Raw genomic sequence first — 21289 nt, 5'->3', positions numbered from 1 at the left:
CCTAGAAACTGCTACCCAGGATAGCAAGGTGGTGGCTCAACATTGCCCTCTCAAAGGTAATTAGGCATGGGCCATAAGTGCTGTCCTTGCCAGTGAAGCCTAGGTCCCAAATCCTGGAGGAACAGCACCTCATATTGCGCATGCGCAGTTTACAACCCAGCGGTATAAATATTGATTTCTCTAATTTCAAGTAATCTCTGCATTACTTGAAATCAAACTTGAAATTACTTGTCACTTGCGGGCGGAGCACCAAGGCAAATTCCTTGTATGTGAATACTTGGCCAATAAACTTATTCATTCATTCATTCTCCCTCTCCACCCCATTCGTCCTACTAGTTCCACTGTTCGCATCCCTTCGTTATCACCTCTTCCCCAGCCAACAATGGGCCATTGTGGGCTCCACCCTCCCATAGTCATCTGTTGCTGGTCCTAATTTGTTCTCGCCTTTTCCCACCTCCAATTTCTTCCGCTCTATTTTCAGTCTGAAGAAGGGTTCCTACCCAAAATGTTACCCATCCTTTTTCTCCAGAGATGCTGCCTGTCCCGCTGAGTTACTCCAGCACTTTGCGTCTATCTTCCCAAAAGATTCATTTTCATTTTAAAAATAAAAAATATGGTTGTATACCTATTGGGCCATTAGAGATCTCAGTCAAGGAACTGAAATCAACAGCTTTATGCTTCTCATATGAGAACCGTATAAAAGCATTAAGTCAGGTACATGGATAGTAAAGGTTATGGGCCACATGCAAGCAAATGGGACTTGCTTCGATAGACACCTTGGTCAACATGGGTGAGTTGGGCCAAAGGGCTTGTTTCTGCGCTGGATAACTCTAACATCACCAATACGTGTAACCTATTAATAAGCTCAGCCAAAGAAACACAAAGTGCTGACGTAACCGCTCGGTGGTGCAACATTAGGCTGCCTTGTGTAAGTTGCCTTAGTGTCAGAGACCTGGATTTGGTCCTGACTACGGGTGCTTGCCCCTACGTTCTCCCCGTGACCTGCATGGGTTTTCTCTGACATCTTCCGTTTCCTCCCACATGTACAGGTTTGTAGATTAATCGGCTTGGTATGAATGTAAAATTGTCCCTAGTGTGCGTAGGATAGTGTTAGTGTGCGGGGATCGTTGGTCGATGCAGACTCAGTGGGCTGAAGGGCCTGTTTCCACGCTGTATCTCTAAACTAAACTAGACTCAGCAGGTCAGGCAGCATCTCTATAGGACATGGATAGGAGACGTTTTGGATCGGGACCCTTCTTCAGCTTGTAGAAGGTGAAAAGTGAAGAATCCAAATGATAAATCCGTTCGTTTTAATGATATTTGAAAAGAAAATTTGACAGAGGCCATCTGATTGATCTCAGGCATTTCCAGGCCCAGCCTGGGATCATGGTCTTTTCCAAAGGCTAGTCCACACTTTAACTACCACTACTGGCATTTTAGCTTTCAGAGGCAAGAAACAGGAACAGTTCAAGTTTCCAGCCTTCGTTAAGTTCAACCTTCAGCAAATACAAACCAATATTTTGTTGGCAATAATTTTTATTTATTTGGTTAAAAAAAGGAAAAAAAAGAGATCAGAGGTTGCAATAAGCAGCCATTGAAGATTACAGCAACATCCCTCGTGGCGTTTAACCAAAAAAAAAAAATCAGAATATCTTCATAAAACAACTTTAGCCAACTGCGAATACTGAATGTGCCTCATTTTCACAAGACCATTGCCCAGCGAAGGTGGTGTTGCTGACTCATTTGACAAAGGCTATAAAAGAGTAAAATAATTCTAAAAAACTCTGTACTAAGAGGGTGAAGTACATAAACTTTAATGGAGGAAACATGATAGGAATTTTCTATTTCTCCCTTTAATCAAATCAAACACCCAAACCTATAAATCCAATGTAGACAATTCCTGACCTTGCACGGATTTTAAAGTCTAACATGATTCCACCATGAATACTCTGCACACAAGTAAATCATCTTCCCAAGGATTTCAACGCAAAACTTCCCTCCTTTATCTTGCTGTTCCATCTTTGAAGACATTCAGTTAAAAAAAAACTGTAGGCATTTGCAATTCTAAGTAGCGTTAGGTACAATATTTAAATATTAGGCGTTGTTTGGGTTATGGATACCTGTGGATATGCTGGAGTGGGTTAAATGAACCCAGAATGGCACAGAAAATGCTGCTATAACCTAAAACAGGTTTGTTGGAGATGATGAGATTCAGCTGTTAAAACTGGTTATTCCAATACTAAAAAAAGTGACTCTGATTAAACTTCCTTTGCTTCAATTAAAGATGCACCCATTTGACGACCCATGTGTCTGAACAGTTCCAGCTCGTTATTGCGCAACCGTTGCACATTGAACTCCTTCATGTCGGAACCACGATTCCTTTTGCCAGAAGCACCAGAAGTGCCAGATCTGTGTTTCCATGACAGCGGTCAAGAGCTTCCACTGCTTCCTGCCGAGTAAACCCTGATGTTCTTATTCGTTCAATGTTCGCTGCTGGGAAACTCAGGTTTGGTAAATCTGAAGGATGCCGTTCTACTGGACTATCCAGAGAACGTCCGTCAGGCTGGATCGCGCTGGCCTCCACAGTCCCTGCACACATCATTGAATCAGCTGCAATCTCTGGACCACAACCTTCATTGTGTGACGTCAAATGCATCTCAGTACTTTGAGAGATGGGACTACTTTTACCCACAGCAGTGTCAGATGTATGCGCTAGGCTCTGTAATGATAGTTCTCGGGTCTCCATCAATTTGTCAGTGGGGGAAACATCCATTTCATTAGTTAGATTTTTTGACACAAAAATACAGCCGCCATCCACGTCATTTGTTTTTGCTATCAGAATTTCCTCAGATTCATCATGTGACCCACAGATGGGCAGTTCTGTTGTAAACTGATTAGAATACTCTACATTGTCTCTTACTGAAGACGTCTCAGAATCAGCAGTTAACATGGGTTCGTTTTCCGTTTCGGCTGCCGGCACTGCATTAATACATACCTCACTCAAGGCATCGATCTCCGAACATTCTTTAGAGACTTGCATTAGTTGAACACTTTCCTCCTGATTTGTCGTGACTGACTGATTATTGTCCTCTAATTTGGCTGACAACTTCAATGGAGTGTCCCGACAAGAGACCAACTCACGATGCAATTCAAATAAAGTGGCCACCGGAGATTGGTGTGAATCAAGCCGATCACATTCCCAAGTCGCACCCTGCTGCTCGGAAGACGTTTCAATCTCAGTAAACAAACGCGTCTCCTCTTGCTTTTTCTCAGCAACAAGAAGAGCTTCAGACTTCTCTCCCATGTCGCCATTTGTAAACTCAACAGGTCCATCCACCTGAGGTGTGCAGGAGTTTGGACTAAAACAATTTTCCTTAAATTCCTTTTCTGAAATAAGGAAATTTTCCCCGTGCCTGTTGGTGTGCGACTTTGTTGACGTCGCATATCCAAGATCTTCTCCATGTTTTTCTGCAACGCTCATTATTCCAGGATCACAGGTTTCAGCGTTCCCAATTAAAGGATCATTTGATAATTTTTTACCGACCTCAGTTTCCTTTGTACTACTTGGATCATTTTCATCTATCCTGAGATCTATCTCAGTGGGTTCATTGACAGCCTCTGAATCATGGATTTCCTCTCCAGTTACACGGTGTGGTTGCACTTCAATGTACTGGGGACCATCAGTAGAGGGTTCTTGGGCTGATGTGTCTTCTCCAACTGCATCAAACACAGAAGCAGTATTTGATTGTGCAGTTTGAGAAAACCCGCCAACGTTTCTTAATAGTGGCTCCTCCAGATCCATTCTTTCTTGGTTTAGGTTTTCCAGTTGAGTTTGAGGTCTTAAATTTTGAAGAGTATGCTCTTCCTGCATATCATACTTGTATGAACACGGGTCAGTTAATATGCGCTTTGGCAGAAATTCATTGCCAGTATCCGAACTTGGATGTTTCAGAGTGTGTTGTGGGCTGCTGTGAACATTTTCATATTGCGGCGTGTGCTTTCCTCCTAGTGAGGACTGAGAATTAGCAGACAGACTATCCGGAGACAGAGAAGTCAACAGATTATCCGATGACCGTGAAGGTTTCGGGTATTCCGCCTCTGTTTCCATGCACTCTGGGTCATGAAAGCTTTTTACATCTGAAAATTCAAGTTTGTTCTGGCTTTGTGAGGGAAGGTTAGCGGGGGCAGAAAGAGAATGGTCCAAGTGATATTGGGGTCGGGGGACTTGAGATAGGTCACTTCTCGTATCAGGAAGAGGATGATGAAGATGATGAGGTGCTGGTAATGAAGGACTCTCCAATGAGGTAGTTTTGCCGTTTTCTGTTCCTGAAACAAAAACAGAAAGTGGAACTCAGAATTACAGCCATGTATTCACCTTAGATACATTGATACATAGGTGCAGGAGTAGGCCCTTCGGCCCTTCGAGCCTGCACCGCCATTCAATATGATCATGGCTGATCATCCAACTCAGTATCCCGTACCCGCCTTCTCTCCATAACCCCTGATCCCTTTAGCCACAAGGGCCACATCTAACTCCCTCTTAAATATAGCCAATGAACTGGCCTCAACTACCTTCTGTGGCAGAGAGTTCCAGAGATTCACCACTCTCTGTGTGGTGAATCTCACCTTATTCCAAATCACTATATAACCAAATTTCTCAATGTTATTTCTTGCTCAGCTGATGTTTCCCTTCATTATATATTTGGTGCTGGTTTGGTAATATCAATGCCCAATTTTATGGATCACATTTTAATTCCCTTGGGTAAATCTCAGTGTAATCCTTTCAATGAAGAGCAGTTCAGTTCTAATCACTGGTAGACAAAAGTGCTGGAGAAACTCAGCGGGTGCAGCAGCATCTATGGAGCGAAGGAAATAGGCAACGTTTCGGGCCGAAACCCTTCCGGGTTTCGGCCCAAACGTTGCCTATTTCCAACGTGCCTATTTCCTTTGCACCATTGATGCCGCTGAGTTTCTCCAGCACTTTTGTCTACCTTCGATTTTCCAGCATCTGCAGTTCCTTCTAATCACTCCTAACACATAACTGGATTTCCTCCTGGTGCTCCAGCTTCCTCTCACATCCCAATGGCACGCGGATTTAAATGGCCTCTGTAAATTGCCCCGAGATGAGAGAGCGGGATAACATAACTAATGTGAAAGAGTGATCAATGGTTCTCGTGGACTTGGTGGGCCAAAGGGCCTGTTTCCAAGCTGTATCTTTCAATCAGTCTGCACCCTAGCGGCATAAACATTGAATTCTCCAATTTCCGGTAGCCCTTGCTGTCTCCTCCCCTTCTCAGCTCTCCCTCAGCCCTCGGGCTCCTCCTCTTCCTTTTTCCTTTCTTCTCCCCCCCCCCCAAACCCTACATCAGTCTGAAGAAGGGTTTCGGTCCGAAACGTTGCCTATTTCCTTCGCTCCATAGATGCTGCTGCACCCGCTGAGTTTCTCCAGCACTTTTGTCTACCTCAAAAATAACAACATGGACTCCCTCCCCATTGATCAGGAGAAAGTAACAAGAAAGTTCAAAAGCATTTTACAAAGTGAAATTATGGCCACATATAGCTGACAAGCACCTCCACCCTGAACAGTGGAAGGACCTCCTTCTATGCTACGATTCTCGGACAACTGTAGAGTTAGCTGGGATGCTTGTAGGAAAACCAAATTAATTTGTTGATAAGGAATAGCCCTATTCAATTAGAAAGGGTAAAATATTGAAATGTTTATGCAGATATATTACCAGGCAGCTGTATTTCATGCCTCCCTAATGCTCTCGGCCACAGCTGATGCTGGAAATATTGGTGGAGAATAAACTACAATCCCACTGCCACTGGGAAGAGCAATGTGGAATCTCACCAGCCAAATACTTTCCATCGTAAATTAAAAAGGTCCTTATATTAATGTAAATGATAGATAATTCTACAATTCTGGATGACAAAACCCCATTTATGAGAAAGGGTGGCACGGTGGTGCAGCAGTAAAGTTGTTGCCTTACAACGCCAGAGACCTGGGTTCAATCCTGACTACAGATGCTGACTATATAGCAATTGTACGTTCTCCCAGTGACCTGCGTGGGTTTCCCCCGGGTGCTCCGGTTTCCACCCATACCTCAAAGACGTACAGGTCCGTAGGCTAATTCTCTTGGTAAAATTGTAAATTGTCGCCAGTGTGTGTAGGATTGTGTTAGTGTGAGGGGATCGCTGGCCAGCACGGACTTGGTGGGCCGAAGGGCCTGTTTCCACCCTGTATCTCTAAAGAGAAACAAAGCTGGCAGTTCTTTAATTTGTATGATATTTACATTACATGAGCAGCTACCCGCAGTAGTTCATCTTTCACTGAAAATAAAAGGGAAGTGTCACTGTGAAAGTAACCCCCCCACCCCCCCCCTCCCCCTCCTTTTAGCACAAAATGTTTTTTAAATGTTTTAACTAGTCAGCAGAAAGACAATACATGATTACAATCGAGCCATCCAGTGTACAGATACATGATAAAGGGGATAACATTTAGTGCATGATAGAGCCAGTAACGTCCAATCTAAGGCAGTTTGGGGGTCACTATTGAGGTAGTGACCCTATCTGGGACACATGACAATAAACTCTCTTGAATCTAGATGGTAGTTCAGGACAGCTGTCTAGTTGCGGAAACATGGTGCAGTTACTGTTATCAGGCAACTGAACCATCCTACCCGATGTGAATATTTAAATGTTATACTGCGCTCGTACATTAGTCAAAAGTGACAGAATATTAAGTACCTGGACTGTAATCATCTTCAAGGGCAGCAAAAGTGCAACATGCATCAGTGACGTTGGCGTCCTGTTAGGATACAGAAAAGCAAAACCACACCACAACAGCAAACTCCATTAGTCAAATGAGGCATGCAACATGCATATAGAATTACAAATCACCGCAGATATCAAACAGATTAATATTCCGCGCAAACACATCTTGACATTAATACACAATATAATATTAGCCATTGGTAGTCTCAGATTAAGGAGTTGGCAAGGCGGCTGGACTGATCAAAAAAATTGTACAAGAAACTGTCTCACCTTTCCCCTAGTAGATAATGTGAATGTAAGTGGATATAACTGTAGAATGGCTTAATGTTCTACCTGAATCTATGCATGGAGCCAGATAGCACAGAAGTGGGAAGAAGTCCAAGGTGATTTAATTAACAAGAATTCTGCTCTTGACCACTGTCTGGTATCCCCAGCCCTGTCATGCATATAGATGTCAAGTGAGAGCAGGGTTGGGCTCTGTTCTAATCCCAAATTTGGTTGGTCTCAGACATACACCTGCCATTTCTCAGACCTCAGGTGCTGTCTGTGTGGAGTTTGCATGTTCTCACGTGGGCTTTCTGTCATATCCAAAGACGTGTTGTGGGTTTTGTAGGTTTGTGTAAATTGTCCCTATTGTGTAGGGAGCCCGATGCGAAGGTGAGATAACATAGAACTGGTGTAAATGTGAGATTGATGGTCAGTAAGGACTCAGTGGGCTAAAGGCCCGTTTCCTTGCTGTATCTCTGAAACAATCTGGAAGTTGCCAGCTGCCATAGGATTGCGTCCAAGCAATGTATACGAAGGTGGAGAAACACAAACATTACACAGAAGATAGACACAAAATGCTGGAATAACTCAGAGGGACATGGAATATCTCTGGAGAGCAGGAATGGGTGACTTTTCCCATTCACCCATTCCTTCTCTCCAGAGATGCAGCCTGTCCCGCTAAGTTACTCCAGCATTTTGTGTCCATCATCGGTGTAAACGAGCATCTGCAGTTCCTTCCTACACAAACATCACAGTGTGTGTGTGTGTGTGTGTGTGCGCGTGCGTGCGATGCGCCAAAGCATAAAATAATATTCTCTGCTTATGTTCCTGTTACTGAAAATGATGAGACTCAAGAGACCAGAACATCACCCAGAGTCCATTATATCAAACATCTACTGCAAATTAACTATATATGCATTTCAGCGGCTTGCAAATATTAAATTATTTTGTGCACAATGGTATCGATTATAAAGCGGGCTTTTGAAAGTTACCGGATTCCTCTGCTGATCTGTGCAGGGCCTCAGCCAGCTCCTGATCCGCTAGTTCTTCGGGCTGAAGATCATCTCGTGGCGTGCCGTATGCCATCCGGGCACAGTCTGGCAGTTCTGCTTCAGATAAGAAGCGTGTCTCTGTTCCTGTGGTGCCAATGACCAGCACGTTACGCTTCAGGTCGATGGAACACTGCCACGGAGCAGAAAGGGAGAGAGAGCAGAATTTAAAACAATGTCAATTCAACTCGTTGTTCCAAAGAGCCAATAGAAAGATCTTCAGAATTAGTTTAGGTAGGAACTGCAGGAGCTGGTTTACACCAAAGATAGTGTTGAAGAAGGAACTGCAGATGCTGGAAAATCGAAGGTAGACAAAAGTGCTGGAGAAACTCAGCGGGTGCTGCACCCGCTGAGTTTCTCCAGCACTTTTATATACACCAAAGATAGTGATGTTTCGGGTCGAGACCCTTCTTCGAAGTCCGAAGAAGGGCCTCGACTCGAAACGTCACCCTTTCCTTCTCTCCCTTCACAATTAGTTTATCTCGTTGTGCAATAAAATGCTGTCAGTACACAGGAGTATAAGATCAGCACGGGTAATTGGTCCCAGTGAATTTTAAGAAAATATGTTCAATAAAGACTCCCGTGCAGAGCCTTGTGATGCTTGATGTGCTCTGTAAATGCAAGTTCCAGTTGTACAATTGTGCAAATGTGCCTTGTCGAGTAAAAGTCGTGGAATTATAGTCGCGGAACAGTCGTGCCATTCTACCTGCCATTTCCCAAACCCCACCTGCATAACCTCCTCTCTTAGAGAATTTATCTCTGTGACTTGGAAATGTTACTTGCCTCTTACCTGATGCCTTTTGAGCATGTCCAGTCCAAGCAACATATCCATCGGCTGATCTTCCAGTAGAGAGAAGGAGCAAGGGAGAAAGTCGCCTTCAATCTGAATCTGGGCTGTACAATACAATATACACTACATCAAATAAAGAGGCTGAACTGAAAGCTAAACACAGCCTGACACAATTTATCATCTCTATTCCCATTCCATGCCCACAGTATTGTTGCCTAGGTATATGACTTGTTGGTTCAGACTTTTTGCCCACCGAGTCCATGCCACCCAGCGTACACCCCCGTACACCAACACTATCTTGCACGCTAGGAACAATTTACAATTTTTACCAAAGCCAATTAACCAACAAACCTGTATGTCTTTGGAGGGTAGCAGGAAAAACCCCATGCCGTCACAGGGAGAACAATAAAACTCCGTACAGACAGCACCCGTAGTCAGGATCGAACCCAGGTCTCTGGCGTGGTGCTCTACTGCTGTACCACCACACTTCTGCTGTCAACTTGAATAATTCTCGTAATTATCACGTTATAACTACTCACCCAGGTGGACTCTGCCAATGATTTTTTGTGTTCCAACACCTTTCGCGATCCCCGCCCACCGCCTATCAACCAAGCGCATAATGTTGCACCTCTCAGCGCACGCCTGACTCATGATTGTCATCTGTGCCCCTGTGTTAGTGATAAAATACATTCATTAACACATCTGGCTCGCAATTCTGTTATCAGACATCTAAGCAAAAAGAATGAGGAATCGTCCCCACCCTCTAAGCGTAATTCAACCATTCCAATGTCTTGCCTGGAGATTAGTGATGGTGAACAGATTTTCAATTGCATAGCTGTGCTTTGTAATAATAAATACTAATCATGTATTAATGTCTATATTGAGAATATCAGGACAAAGAATCAAGTGGACTCTGAAGAAGGGTCTCGATCTGAAACATTACCTACTCCTTTTCTCCAGAGATGCTGTCTGGCCCACTGAGTTATTCCAGCTTTTTGCGTCTATCTTCGACTTTTAATGGACCGTTTAGAGGATGTCTATATGTATATGGGAGAGAAAGAATTGACTAACTTTGAACTAAAGTGTTTCAGAAAGAACTGCAGATGCTGGAATAATCGAAGGTAGACAAAAATGCTGGAGAAACTCAGCGGGTGAGGCAGCATCTATGGAGCGAAGGAATAGGCGACGTTTCGGGTCTCGACCCGAAACGTCACCTATTCCTTCGCTCCATAGATCCTGCCTCACCCGCTGAGTTTCTCCAGCATTTTTGTCTACCTTTGAACTAAGGTGTTGTCAGATGAAAAGATTTCATACAATTTCTGTTATTCAATTATGTATTTTACAATTTCATTACCTTATCAACTTGCTCCTCCCATCTGTTAAGGTGGACTATCACGAAGCATTTAATAATTACGGGAAAAACTATAGCAATCTTGACAGATTGAAAGTTGGCTCACTGAACACTGATTCCTACACGCCCTTTCACTCAATGGGCTACGCACTGTTTGACACGCCAGGTCCCAATTCACCTGGTCTGAAGAAGGGTTTCGGCCCGAAACATTGCCTATTTCCTTCGCTCCATAGATGCTGCTGCACCCGCTGAGTTTCTCCAGCACTTTTGTCTCACCTGGTTCTGTTTCCCATGCTCCTTTGAAACTTACCTGGGCCTAGTTTCCTTGCGCTATCTTTAAACTTTCTCACTTCACTGGAAAATGTATTATTCTAAAGTGTAACATCTAAAAATAAAGTGACTTAGAAAAACATTTGGAGTATTAATACAATCACGTCCACTAGACTGGAAAATCTGACGGTCCAGTACCTCAAGCATGCCAGATTAACAGAGTTTAACAGGATGACATTCATTGTGACAGACGGCTCAGACATTTACAAGCAACTTTACAAGTGAACTCACCTGAATCTACAAATGCTTTGACTGGATTCCCATTAACCTTGCAATTGATGTAGAGCATTACCACCTGACCAAAGCTCTCTGGCGATTCTTCCATTGCAATTGTCATGTTCTCCTCGATGTTCTGCTGTCTACAATACAAAGCCAGCATTAAGCCAATACTCCAGCCACAAGCCAAATCCAGTCGCTCCTCAAGCAGAATTTACTAGCCGAGAACATCTGCTGAGATCAATTACTATATAGAGTCACACAGCATAGAAACCGACCTGTCCCACGGAAATGATTTCCACGAGCCTTAACTCCATCCTATCCCCGCCTGGTCCAATTTCTCCCGACCTATGTTCAAGATACCTCACATGCCCTTCGAAGGTAGACAAAAATGCTGGAGAAGCTCAGCGGGTGAGGCAGCATTTATGGAGCGAAGGAATAAGTGACGTTTCGGGTCGAGACCCTTCTTCAGACTGATGTGGAGGTGGGGGGGGGGGGGGTGAGTAGAAAGGAAGAGGTGGAGACAGTAGGCTGTGGGAGAGCTGGGGAGGGGAAGGAGGGAGAAAGCAAGGAGGAAGGAGGGAGAAAACTACATGAAATTGGAGGTCAATGTTCATTCCGCTGAGGTGTAAACTGCCCCAGCGAAATATGAGGTGCTGCTCCTCCAATTTGCGGTGGGACTCACTCTGGCCATGGAAGAGGCTCAGGACAGAAAGGTCGGATTCGGAATGGGAGGGGGAGATGAAGTGCTGAGCCACCGGGAGATCAGGTTGGTGAGTGCGAACCGAGCGGAGGTGTTGGGCGAAGTGATCGCCAAGCCTACGCTTGGTCTCACCGATGTAGAGCAGCTGACACCTAGAGCAGCTGATGCAATAGATGAGGTTGGAGGAGGTGCAGGTGAACCTCTGCCTCACCTGGAAAGACTGCTTGGGTAAAAAAAGGTCACCAGCCCTTCGTCTCCCTTAATGACTTCCGCTTTCCGAGCCCCCACTCCATCTTTACGATGGACGTTCAGTCACTCTTTACCTCCATCCCCCACCAGGAAGGCCTTAAAGCCCTCTGTTTCTTCCTCAACTGCAGAACGTTCCAATTTCCCTCTACTACCACTCTACTCCGCCCAGCGGAGCTGGTCCTCACCCTCAACAACTTCTCCTTTGATTCCTCCACCGCCTCAGAGGGCGGTGGAGGCAGGTTCTCTGGATGCTTTCAAGAGAGCTAGATAGGGCTCTTCAAAATAGTGGAGTCAGGGGATATGGGGAGAAGGCAGGAACGGGATACTGATTGTGGATGATCAGCCATGATCACATTGAATAGCGGTGCTGGCTCGAAGGGCCGAATGGCCTACTCCTGCACCTATTTGTCTATTGTCAGACCAAAATGTCTTGTTCTGCTATATACAGTGAAATACCAGGAGTGCGAAGCAGGAAAACTCAAGAGCTATATTGCAAAGTACCGGATGTCTTCCTCAATTTTGGCCTGTGCCTCCAGGTCAAAGGGGTCGGCATTCAGAAGTCGGATCCTCTCCTGCTCCCGACGTGCACGCTCCTGCTGCTGCTCTCGAAGAACCTTGGTAAACTTATCTACGGAGAGGAGAGACAAACCAAACTGAAAACTATTGCTTAGCCACTGAAACGCTGTATTTTATACATGAACTGTGGAGCAAAGAGGATCTATTTCAGCACTGTTTTATTTAGGGTTCAATACATCTGGGCAAATGGGAGAACTGCTGCTGCCTTGACCCCTGGTGTCTTCGCGGAGTTTACATGGGCTCCCTCGAGTGCTCTGGTTTGGTCCCACAACCCAACGTTGTGCAGTTTGGTAGGTTAATTGGCTATTAGAATTTGCTACTTGTGTGAATGGCAAATCTGGGGGAATCTTTATGGAAATGTGGGGAGAATAGAATGGGATTTTTGCAGGATTAGTACGGGCAGATAGATGCGTGATGACCGGCATGGACTCATTGGGCCAAATGGCCTGTTTCGACTACGAAGAGACAATGCCAAGAACAGAGTGAGGAAGACAATTAAAAAAATTGAATAGAAGTCACACAAACACAGAAGGGCGAACACCACAGATAACAAGACAGAATTTCCATATTCACCAACATCTCCACTAAGAAGTGCCTCTGCTAATGGAGGGTTCCTTTCCTTCAACAGCGAAAGCTCATGTGGATTGGCCAGAAGCATGTCCCGGAGTAACGCTGGGTTATTTTCCAGACTGTGTGGAGGTGGCACAGCGGGAGCAGAAGCTGCAGAGGTGCTGGGAGTTGGCAGTGGTTGGGGCGCCTGTGATCTAGGAGTTGGCACTGGATTCCCGGGCGCCAGTGATCGAGGCACCGAGATACCACTGAAGTCAATCCTAGGAAGTCCTAATGGAGAAAGGAGAGAGAAGCATTTAGATTAAACTGGATAAAAACCATGTGTGAATCTTGACTGTGTTTATTCACTGCACTGAAAGATAGCATATTAATCAAAGCTGAGGAGCCACGTACACCTCTTGAACAGTAATAACAAAAGATTGTGAGCACAAACATGTTGTAAAGTAATATACGATAGGCTCCAACTAAAAGCTAGATTTCCCCATGGGCATCTTCATCCTCTGGTTGCTGTCACATGGCAATGAACCCACCATTTATTATGATTAATTGACAAAATACAATAGGTAGACAAAACGTTGCCTATTTCCTTCGCTCCATAGATGCTGCTGCACCCGCTGAGTTTCTCCAGCATTTTTGTCTACCTATTGTATTTTGTTGGGATGGAGTGGGAGGGGGGGGGGGGGGGATTCGAAGTAGTAAATACAAGGTCTGAGAAGGGCAATGAATTGATAGGCAAAGTTACTAGTGATCCTATGTTCCTATAGGATCTCTCACCTGATACACCTGGAAGTGGTACATTAGACTGCACTGGATCTCTGTCCAACTGTCGCAACACCACTACATCGCCATCTTTGAGTCCGTACGCTTTCAGTGTCTTATGATCATCTGTTAACGGCCTCTCTGCAAAGATTATCTGAAACAGAAACAACACTCGGATTTAACACTAACACTCAGCACTACAGGTATCGTCTGTATAGAATTTTTACGTTCTCCCTGTGACCTGCGTGGGTTTTCTCAGAGATCTTCAGTTTCCCCCCCACAGTCTAAAGACATACACGTTTGTAGGTTACTTGGCTTAGTAAGATTGTAAATTGACTCTAGTGTGTAGGATGGTGTTAATGTGCAGGTATCACTGCTCAGCGCGGACTTGATGGGCCGAAGGGCCAGGTCTGCGTGCTGTATATCTGCACTAAATTAAACTAATGTTTGGTGATTCTACCATTGGCAGACTCTTCAGTCAGACAAAGTCTCATCTCCACCATAGTGTCAATTTCTTGACCAGTGAGAATGTAGGAGATAAAAAGAAATCTGCAATTTTTTTTTGGAAATTCAAAGAAAATATTTTTTTGGAATTTTAATGATTTCCCTCTTCTCCTTGCTTCAACATGAATCAAAGAGATAGATTGTGCCCTCCCCAATGTGTCAAAATGATAACACAATCAATGCAGATAAAGGAATCTTGAGCAAAACACAAAGTACAGGTTAAGCAACATCTGTGGAGGGAATGATGGTCAGAGGGCGGTGAATCTGTGGAATTTGTTGCCACAGAAGCCTGTAGAGGTAAATCAGTGGATATTTTTACGGTAGAGATAGATAGATTCTTGATTAGTACGGGTGACAGAGGTTATGGGGAGAATGGGGTTAGGAGGGGGAGATAGATCAGCCATGATTGAATGGCAGAGTAGACTTGATGGGCTGAATGGTCTAATTCTATTCCTATTCCTTATAACAGGCAACATTTTGGGTTGGGACCATTCTTCAAACTGATTGTAGTTGGGGGGGTGGGGGGAATCAAAGCTTAAAAAGAGGTGGGCGCGGGACAAAGCCAGGCAAGTGATAGGTGGATACAAGCAAGGGGGGGTTGTCTAAATTATACTCTTGTCAAATGAACATTCACTTTGGTAGCCAAAAGTGCTGGAGAAACTCAGCGGATGCAGCACCATCTATGGAGCGAAGGAAGTAGGCAACATTTCGGCCCGAAACATTGCCTATTTCCTTCTCTCCATAGATGCTGCTGCACCCGCTGAGTTTCTCCAGCACTTTTGTCTACCTTCGCTTTTCCAGCATCTGCAGTTCCTTCTTAAAGAACATTCACTTTGATTGGGTTGATTTCACCATCTAAGGGTCTCCGTGACAGTGGCCACATGATTTAAAAACATCATGGGTAGGACTATCATTTCTTCAAAGCAAGGCCGTGCTTTCAATAATCAATTCAGGTTCTGAACATTCCTCCACAATTCAACTAAAGCACAATGGAGTTCAGCAGCCGACTATTGACAGATGCGTTGTCGGCTGAACTGCACATTTTTGGCAGGATTGACGACCTACATTCTGCATTTTTTTCAAGATCACAGGCTGGTCTTTGTGGAGGGAATATGGAGCGGAGAGGAAAAAGGCTCAATGCACCAAAGCAACAATCTGAATACTTTGAAGTAGAAACTGTAACAGTTTCTCAATTCCAATATCTATGATATCATTCATTAAACAAAATAGTTGTTAATGAACTGAAATCTTGCACCAATTATACAATGTAGGTTACTTAATTACATGCTCTCCATGAATAAAGAATGACTTACTTGGTCGAAGAAATATTAATGGACGCAACCGGTCTCATATCTTCATTGTGATGGGTTCAAATTTCCAGACTGGGTTTTTAAATATTAATTTTGAATATGCTCACAAACTCCGATAAAGGGAAAATGATAACTTTAATTACCAAGTTTGTAATTAGACAGTATTCTAAGTCAATCACAGGCATTACATACAGTGCAACACACACAGTGACTGCATGGTGTGGGGAGGATGACATCCCAGTGAACAGGAGACTGTGACATGGATTGAATGGGAGGCTGCAGTGAGACTGACAGTCAGCAGCGGATGGGAGGGAGGATACCTGTGAGAGCTTACCATCTAACGGAGATGAGTGGCAGGACTAGAGGTGGCACTGCGTTTCAGAAAGTGACGTGTTACAGGGCAGGAAGCTGATTAGTACGTAGGGCCAGGTAAGGATTTCCACCAGTTTAACAGTTTGAGCGTGGGTTGGAGTAAGGTAGGGGACCAAGATCGGAGATTCTTAACCAGCAGGTGATGCCTGCAGCCTGCAGCAGCCGGCAAACCCATCCCCATGTCTCCCATGTACAGGGTATCCACCAGTCAGGCATTCATGACCCAGGGGAAGACCTGCAGGTCAGTCAGCCCCTCAGCCTGCTCTGCCATTCAATAAGACCATGGCCAATCTGTTCATTCAGCATCACGTTCTTGCACATATTCATTTTGATGAATACAGTGTGGCCTTCCAGATGTAAGGAGGAATAGAGATGCATTGGAGTCAGTTCCATTAGGTTCATCACCTCTTAAGTGTAAAATGTCTTCTTATCTGTCCTGAATGGTTGACTCCCATTAGTTTGCAACAGTGAGCTGGACGTTCCTACCAATTTCACATCTGCCAGGACTCACTCCGTGAATATTTTGATACAAGGATACAGAGACAATTGGTTAGGCTCGTTCATGGAAGACACATTACCTCTGCAGAAAGATACAGATATGTTAAATGAGTGCAAAAGTTTGGTATTCGCTATGATGTGAAGGTTAGAAATGCAGAATATTGTTTAAACGGACACTGAAGAATGTTGCTGTACATAGTGTTCTGGGTATCCGTGTTCGTAAGACATTTATTTAGCATTCTGGTAGAGCAAGTACCTAGGAACAGAATGTTGATCTTTAATGCAAGGGGACTGAGTATAAAAGTGAGCTTCTGCTAAAACTGTACTGTGTTGCTAAGGATGTTAATGAGGCCATGCATGAAGAACTAGATAAAGTTCTGGACTCTCTATTTAAGCAGGAATATAAATGTATTGGAGACAGTTTTGTTAAGGTTGATTCCTGAGATGAGGTGGGTTACTTTCAAGGAAATGTTTACAATTTTAAGTAAACAGCAATTCTAGCATTATACAACTGACCCTTTCTATTTACATCTCGTCCTGATGGATTACCAGCAAGTTTTAACCACCCACTCTCATCCAGTTCTGCCACTATTCCCATTAGAACACAATTTGCTGGACAAACTCAGGAGTTCTGGCAATTTCCATTTAGCGAAATTGCAGACAACGTTTCAGATCAGGATGTTTAAGAAGGAACTGCAGATGCTGCAAAATCGAAGGTAGACAAAAATGCTGGAGAAACTCTGCGGGTGAGGCAGCTTCTATGGGGGGAAGGAAATAGGCAACGTTTTGGGTCAAGACCCTGCTTCAGACTCTTCAGATCAGGATCCTTGTTCAGACTGCACCAGCTGCACTTTCTTGCCTTGTTTAGACTCTCTTGTTATCCACTCAGTTACAGAGATTCCCATTGTTCTCTTCATCACAGCCTAAAATCTTTACCACAGCCTAAAATCTGTTTGTACTTTCACTTTTCTTAATTCTTTGTTCCACAAATGCTGCCTGCCATTAAACTAGCCAGTATTTATGGTACACAAAATTGCTGGAGAAACTCAGCGGGTGCAGCAGCATCTATGGAGCGAAGGAAATAGGCGACGTTTCGGGCCGAAACCCTTCTTCAGACTGGTATTTATGGTATGATTTGCCTGAATAGCGTGTGCCACAGATTTTTTAATGGTAGCTGTGATTTAAAAAAAATTACAATGTTAATTGGGTTTTTACGGGGTAGATGTTGAAGGGACATTTCCCCTTGTGGGAAAATCTAGTACTAGGAGGCATAGTTTCAAATGTAAGACTGCCCAATTAGTGGTATAAGAAATGGTGTTTGAATTTCTTCTGTTAGAAGATTACGATCTTTTGGAATTCTTTGTCCCAGGGATGTGAAGACAGAGTAATTTAACGTATTCAAGGCAGTGATAGATTTTTTTAACTGTAGCGGAATCAGGGATTATCATGAAGGAGGAAAGTAGAGCTGAGATCAAGGTCTGATCAGCCATGATCGTACTGAATGGCAGAGTAGTTTACTTCCTCCTGCTCCTATTTCATGTGCAAGCTGATTAGTAGGCCAAAACCTCAGGTCAATTAAGAGTCAAACTGGTCTTCTTTCATTTACTTGATTTAAATTGTGCCAAGGTTGATGTGTAGAGACAGCTGCAGTTATATCTCAGTTTGTAGCTGCAGATGGTTTCTATTGCAAGTTGTTGGAAGGAAAGAGCGGTAGAAGAGAAATGTAGCCGAATACTACAGCCAGGAATAGGAAGGTTGTTGTATCTATAGCACTGCTGCAAATATATATATATATATATATATATATATATATACACACACGAGGTTGTGCATATGCATTCATGAATGTAGGTGCATTTATAACTACATACAGAGTTTACGTATCAGGTATGCTGTCTGCACTCAGATACATATACTATATATCTAAAGAAGTATAATATCTTAACAAAACTGAAGAACTATAGTTCATTAACAAACCATGCAACCTCAACAAAACTCAATCCAATGCATACCATTCTGAAGAAGGGTCCCTGCCCAAAACACCGGCCGTCTATTCCCTCGTCAGATGCTCCATGAGCCGCTCCGTTCCTCCTGCATTTTGTGTTTTGCTATATACTCTATTTGTGTATGCTTATAAGATTTGTGTTCACATGGTTTTAAATAATAAGGTTATTTCCTGTATAAATACTATCTAGGGGAGGTATATTTGTGTTTATCTATCAGTGGCTATCCATACACAGCCCATAGGGCTACACACACACACACACACATTAGCTGAAGCATAACTGGAATCGAAGTTTATACTCCAGTTCATAACTCTGAATCTGTATTATGGAGCTGAGTTCAGAAAGAATTGCAGATGCTGGTAAAATCAAAGGTAGACATAAAATGCTGGAGAAACTCAGTGGGTGAGGCAGCATCTATGGAGAAAAGGAATTGGCTCGATATGGAAGTTTTAGTTTAGTTTAGATATAGCGCGGAAGCAGGCCCTTCAACCCACCGAGTCCGCGCCGATCCCCGCACACTTACACTATCGTACACACACAAGGGGCAACGTACTATTTTATCAAAGCCAATTAACCTACAAACCTGTACGTCTTTGGAGTGTGGGAGGAAACCGGCACACGTTGTGAGGATCGTGCCCATGACTCTGGCGCTGTAAGGCAGCAAATCTACTGCTGCGCCACCGATCAAGTCAATGGATATTTTTAAGGCAGAAATAGGGTGGTAAATCTGTGGAATTCATTGCGACAGATGGCTGTGGAGGACAAGTCATTGGGTATTTTGAAGGCGGAGATTGATAGGTTCAAGTTCAAGTGAGTTTATTGTCATGTGTCCCTGTATAGGACAATGAAATTCTTGCTTTGCTTCAGCACACAGAACATAGTAGGCATTTACTATTAAACAGATAAGTGTGTCCATATACCATGATATAAATATATACACACATGATTAGTACGGGTGTCATGGTTTATGGGGAGAAGGGCTTGAGAGGGGAAGATAGAACAGCCATGATTGAACGAGGGGGGGATAGACTCAATGGACCGAATGGCCCAATTCTACTCCTGTAATTTATGAACCAGTGTGCCTGGATCATAGAAACATAGAAAATAGGTGCAGGAGTAGGCCATTTAGCCCTTCGAGCCTGCACCGCCATTCAATATGATCATGGCTGATCATCCAATTCAGTATCCTGTACCTGCCTTCTCTCCATACCCCCTGATCCCTTTAGCCACAAGGGCCACATCTAATTCCCTCTTAAATATAGCCAATGAACTGTCCTCAACTACCTTCTCTGGCAGAGAATTCCAGAGATTCACCACTCTCTGCGTGAAAAATGTTTTCCTCATCTCGGTCCTAAAAGATTTCCCCCTTATCCTTAAACTGTGACCCCTTGTTCTGGACTTCCCCAACATCGGGAACAATCTTCCTGCATCTAGCCTGTCCAACCCCTTAAGAATTTTGTAAGTTTCTATAAGATCTCCTCAATCTTCTAAATTCTAGCGAGTACAAACCGAGTCTATCCTGTCTTTCTTCATATGAAAGTCCTGACATCCCAGGAATCAGTCTGGAGAGCCTTCTCTGTACTCCCTCTATGGGAAAAATGTCCTTCCTCAGATTAGGAGACGACCAAAACTGTACGCAATACTCCAGGTGTGGTCTCACCAAGGCCTTGAGTATTAGAAAGGCGCTATATAAATCCCATCCATTATTATTATTAAGGCCCTGTACAACTGCAGTAGAACCTGTGTTCAAGAAGGAACTGCAGATGCTGGGAAATCGAAGGTTTTGTTGCTGGAGAAACTCAGCGGGTGCAGCAGACTTTGCCTCCATCACAGTGCTTGGTGAACTCACTGTGGTGGATATTTAATTTGTGTTTATTGTATGTTTTTGTTATTATTGATTCTGTGTATGACTGCAGGCAACATAATTTCGTTCGGACCGAAAGGTCTGAATGACAATAAAGGAATCTAATCTAATCTAATCTATGGAGCGAAGGAAATAGGCCGAAACCCTTCTTCAGGCTGAACTGCAATAGAACCTCCCTGCTCCTACACTCAAATCCTTTTGCTATGAACCAGTGTGCCTGGATCCTGGATGTTCAGCCTGTGGAGGCCCCTGACTTGGTCTCACCTGGCTCTCGGCGGCGGGGATGTTGCTCTCCATCTCGCAGAGCGCCCGGAAGGTGTTGAGCTGGAGGCCGCTGTCCACCTGCAGGGTGAAGGTGATCTCGCTCAGGTCGCGCCGCACACAGTACACGGTGAGCAACATGGCGGGCGGGCACCGACACTCCCTCACACACACACCCCGGGCCCAGCCAAATCCCGGCCCCAGCAGCGCCTGAATAAACCCTCCTCCTCCTCCTCCTCCTTCCCCTCACACACACACACACGGCGCCTTCTCCGTCCGCACCGCCCGGCCCGCCCGCCGCAGCTTCACTCAACTCAGTCGCAAAAACGTCGCAAAGCAGCCGCCACACTGCCGTAAAGCGGCAGCCGCAGCCACACACGTGTCTCAGTGTGTCACAAAGACGCGCCATCTTGATGAGGGACTCAGGCAGAAGCCAAGTGGTGCTGCTGGATGGATGGATGGATGGGTTGATTGATTGGAGAAACTCAGCGGGTGGGGGCATCATAAAAAAAAAAAATAATAATAATAATAATAATAAATAATAATAATAATAATAATAATAATAATAATAATAATAATAATAATAATAATAATAATAATAAAGATTTAGTATGCAGCTTCCAACCGATGTAAAAGAAGAGTAAAATAAATAAATAAGCTGTGTGACGTGACCATCCGAGGGAGACAGTCCAGAGGGGGCATCTATGTGGAGAGAAGGAAATAGGCAACGTTTCGGGCCGAAACCCAGAAGGGTTTCGGCCCGAAACGTTGCCTATTTCCTATAGTGATGATTGTTCAACTCTGCATGGAGCGAAGGAAACGTTGCCTATTTCCTATAGT

General features: G+C 44.1%; 1 protein-coding gene across 1 annotated transcript; it reads right to left on the bottom strand.

The window, feature by feature from the left end:
* Nucleotides 1-1790: 1790 nt before the first annotated feature.
* Nucleotides 1791-20761, bottom strand: ddi2 (DNA damage inducible 1 homolog 2). The gene is made up of 10 exons (XM_033048343.1): nucleotides 20453-20761; nucleotides 13650-13788; nucleotides 12879-13145; nucleotides 12231-12357; nucleotides 10793-10920; nucleotides 9420-9548; nucleotides 8881-8984; nucleotides 8034-8223; nucleotides 6748-6808; nucleotides 1791-4326 (listed from the first exon to the last, which is right to left on the bottom strand). Exons 1-9 carry the CDS (start codon nucleotides 20588-20590, stop codon nucleotides 6792-6794), a joined length of 1239 nt encoding a protein of 412 aa, XP_032904234.1. The 5' UTR covers nucleotides 20591-20761; the 3' UTR covers nucleotides 1791-4326; nucleotides 6748-6791.
* Nucleotides 20762-21289: the final 528 nt, after the last annotated feature.

This window comes from Amblyraja radiata, chromosome 31, assembly GCF_010909765.2.
Source record: "Amblyraja radiata isolate CabotCenter1 chromosome 31, sAmbRad1.1.pri, whole genome shotgun sequence".
In the NCBI taxonomy this organism is placed as follows: Eukaryota; Metazoa; Chordata; class Chondrichthyes; order Rajiformes; family Rajidae; genus Amblyraja; species Amblyraja radiata.
Note: the sequence above shows the minus strand (reverse complement) of the source record. Positions and strands in the feature narration are given on the sequence as shown.